The following is a 3,686-nucleotide window of genomic DNA, read 5'->3' as shown; positions in this document are numbered from 1 at the left end:
GTTGGTATATCCAGTTACGGAATACAAATAAATCAGAGTCAAAATATTATACTAATCAAATAAACAACTAAAAAGTGTCTCTCCACTTATCGACTAACTAGTCTGATCTCAGCCACAGTGCGGGCAATCGGAGTGTAGGACACTAGTATAATCTATTGTGCGAAGAACCGAAATTGAGCTCGCATCTACCCTAGATCACTCTTTGGACGACTGAAAATACGAAGGCCACTTGGAAATAGTTTGTTGCACAGGACAGTTATGTTAATTGAATTTCTTTATTTGCTTTATAAATTATTAAATAATAAATATATTAAGGTAAAACACCATATACAAGGTTTGTTTCGGCGTGATCTCTTACTACTAAAAGATCTTCGATAAAATTAAATGAAACGTAAAAGAATGAAAAAATAGATATGCGTATATTAAATGTACGCGAGCGGTACGGTTTACAAAGATAGACTAACTGATTTTAAAACCGGACAACTATGCAGCCGCCTATCAACGATATGATAAAACAACAATAGCTACACTTATTGTGTAGGCCTAAACACACCGCCCGCCTTGAAATATTTGTTTCAAAGTAAAAGATAACAAAAAACAAGTATAATCTAAGAACAAATTTCGCAACAACTAATAACGTATAAGGTAATACATAAATACAAAAAAAATTAATATACAAATAATAATTAGAAACAAATTCATTATGGAAAAATTAATGATTAATCCCACATGGGATATGACACACACATATATATATATATATTACAATAACTACGAATTATAAGAAATTTAAATAAATTACAAACTGGCTACAAACTGTTGCCTTCAAAAGGTAACGGACATAATAACCTGACCGCTCGTGAAAACTCGCCGTTGTTAGTACTCTTTGTGCCACCGTTTCCAAAGTACTTGGGTGTAATGGGAGACTATTCTCCACCTATTTAAGTGAGTAATAGGCGTGGTCGTCTCATCCTTTTCCGGTATGGCAGTCATTATATCGCCAATTAAAAAATGACCTGGCGTGAGGTAAGTTAGATCAACCGGATCAGAAGATACTGGAGTTATTGGTCGCGAGTTAAGTACAGCTTCCACTCTCGTTAGTACAGTTAATAATTCTTCGTACATGAGCCGAGCCTCTCCCAAAACGCGATATATTAAACTTTTCATGCTTTTGACCGCCGCCTCCCAAAGCCCACTGAAATGCGGTGCACGGGGTGGTATAAATCGCCACTTAATTCCTTTGTCTGCTAGATGAGAGAAAACGGATCGCTGATGTTCTGGGGACTGGAAAAGTGCGTATACCTCCTTTAAATGCCGACGCATACCCACAAAATTTCTGGCGTTATCATTGTAAATTATTGAACTTTTGCCACGTCGATCAAAAAATCTGTTCAGCGCCTGTAAAAACGTCTTCGTTGACAAATCGCTCACGAGTTCGATATGTATCGCCTTTGTCGCGAAACATACAAATATGCTAATGTATCCTTTGTTACATGGTGCCTTATGACGCAAGCTCGCTTTTATCATGACTGGACCCGTGAAATCTACACCACATATGGAAAATGCTCTTCCACTCTGTACCCGTGACCCAGGCAGACTTCCCATGATCGGTTGTACTATTTGAGGTTTTAGTTTAAAACAATTAACGCAATTGTGTACTATAGCACGAGCTAAACTTCGCGCTTTTAAAGGCCAGTAGCGCTGCCTAATAGAGGCCACCAAGGCTTGAGGTCCACTGTGCATCAAATCCATGTGTTCTTTACGGAATAATAATTTCTTGTAATGACAGTTATCCGGCAATACAATTTGATGTCTCTGATTGTCATTCAACGCCATAGCGTATTTTAAACGTCCTCCGACGCGTATAATATTATTTCCATGAATATATGGACTAAGACGCAGTAGTTTACTTTTCTTTGACATATTCGCATTTGCACTATTTAACTCTCTCGATTCTTGCCGAAAATGTGCGCGTTGAATTATTTTGATGATTGTCGTATTTGCTCTATCTAGTTCGTTTACCGTTAACGGCCCATTATTTTTATCACCTATTGCTCAATTCATGTTATACCGCCAGCAAAGACAATACGCCGTCACTCTGATGATAAATAATAACGACGACCTTCTAGATAACAACGAATAACATTTATCGTACGCTACGCATGCGACCGTCGTAATTGTTGTTTCGTCCGTATTTTTGGCTTATAATATTATAGGGCTGCGCACAATTCTAGTCGAGGCAGCGATATTGTTTTTATGGGCGCGAACTTGGACTTCGCTTGTAGTAAACGCACCGTGTGATGACCGTTTTCGTCCGTACTTTTAATGTAAACACATGCACCATACGCTCTGATAGATGAATCGGCAAAACCGTGTAGCTGTAATTTGACGATTCTATTTTCACATAGTATATATCTTGGAATACTGAACTTATTCAATGTTGTTAATTGTGCACTATAATTACGTCATTCTACGGCGACTTCCGCCGAAACGGGTTCGTGCCAACTGAGTTGAATGCACCACAAACGTTGCATGATAATTTTTGCAACAACTAACACCAGCCCGAGCAAACCAAGGGGATCAAAAACTGTGGCTATATTCGATAAAATTGTTCTCTTTGTTATATCGTTATTATTTATTATGTTTTCACGTACTGTATATTTAAATGAATCCGATGGTGGATCCCAACACAGGCCTAATATTTTCGCCGTGTCGTTATCGATAATACGCGGACCGTCACTATCTTTATTGTGTTCGGCAGATAATAAACTACCTATTAAACTATTATCATTCGATGCCCATTTCCGTAAATGTAGACCGGCATCTTTCATTACGGCAATAATATTGTCTCGTAATGTTATTGCCTCTGCCCGTTTTATTGCACCGCCTAACCAATCATCCACATAAAAATCGTTAACTAATGATTGACACGCGTCAGGATACCTACTGAATTCACATTCAGCTAACTTTTCTAGGCAAGCTGTTAACAAATAACTTGCGCTTATTGTACCGTACGTCACAGTTCGTAGGCGGTAGATTTTCAATGGCCCATTTGGATTATCACGCCAGAAAATTCTCTGATAATCACGATGGCTCTCGTCTACCATTATATGTCGATACATTTTTTCGATATCTGCCGTTAGTACATATTTACACATGCAAAATCGAGTCAGGATGTAAAGCAGATCGCCCTGTATAACAGGCCCTTTTAATAGCACGTCATTCAGGCTAATAACCGAGTCGGTTTTACATGACGCATCAAAAACGACTCGATGCTTCGTGGTTGTGCTATTATTATTTACGACGGCATGATGTGGTAAATAATAACAATCAGTCTCCTTTTCTTTTGACTCCTCATCAGTCACAAGTTCCATGTGTCCTAGTTTTTCGTACTCGTTCATAAATTTTGAATACTCTGCTCGTATATCGGCATTTGCTTGCAGACGACGCTCCAACGATAAAAATCGCCTTTTTGCCGTTTCATATGATTTACCCAATTGCCTTACGTTACTTTTAAATGGCAATTGTACCACGAATCTTCCATGTTCATCGCGCTGAACTGTTCGATCAAAATATTTCTTGCACGCTTTTTTTTCTAATGTCCACGCATCTTTTTCTGTGTACTCGTCCAAACGCCAAAACTTGGCCAGTATATTTTCTAGTGATTGTTTAGAATTGTCATTCAC

The 3,686-nt window shown here is 38.4% G+C and overlaps 1 protein-coding gene across 1 annotated transcript; it reads right to left on the bottom strand.

Moving 5' to 3' along the window:
- Nucleotides 1-876: 876 nt before the first annotated feature.
- LOC126902130 (uncharacterized) lies at nt 877-1,836 on the bottom strand. Its single transcript, XM_050679154.1, has one exon. The coding sequence runs from the start codon at nt 1,834-1,836 to the stop codon at nt 877-879; it is 960 nt and encodes a 319-aa protein (XP_050535111.1).
- Between the last annotated feature and the right edge of the window lie 1,850 nt (nt 1,837-3,686).

The sequence above is a fragment of the Daktulosphaira vitifoliae genome, unplaced genomic scaffold (genome assembly GCF_025091365.1).
Source record: "Daktulosphaira vitifoliae isolate Bord-2020 unplaced genomic scaffold, ASM2509136v1 Scaffold_3, whole genome shotgun sequence".
Taxonomy (NCBI): Eukaryota; Metazoa; Arthropoda; class Insecta; order Hemiptera; family Phylloxeridae; genus Daktulosphaira; species Daktulosphaira vitifoliae.
The sequence above is the reverse complement of the archived record's forward strand: the minus strand, read 5'-3'. Positions and strand labels throughout refer to the sequence as shown.

Coding starts and splice junctions, on each gene's coding strand:
- LOC126902130 (XM_050679154.1), bottom strand. CDS start 1,836: ATGGCGTTGAATGACAATCAGAGACATCAAATTGTATTGCCGGATAAC.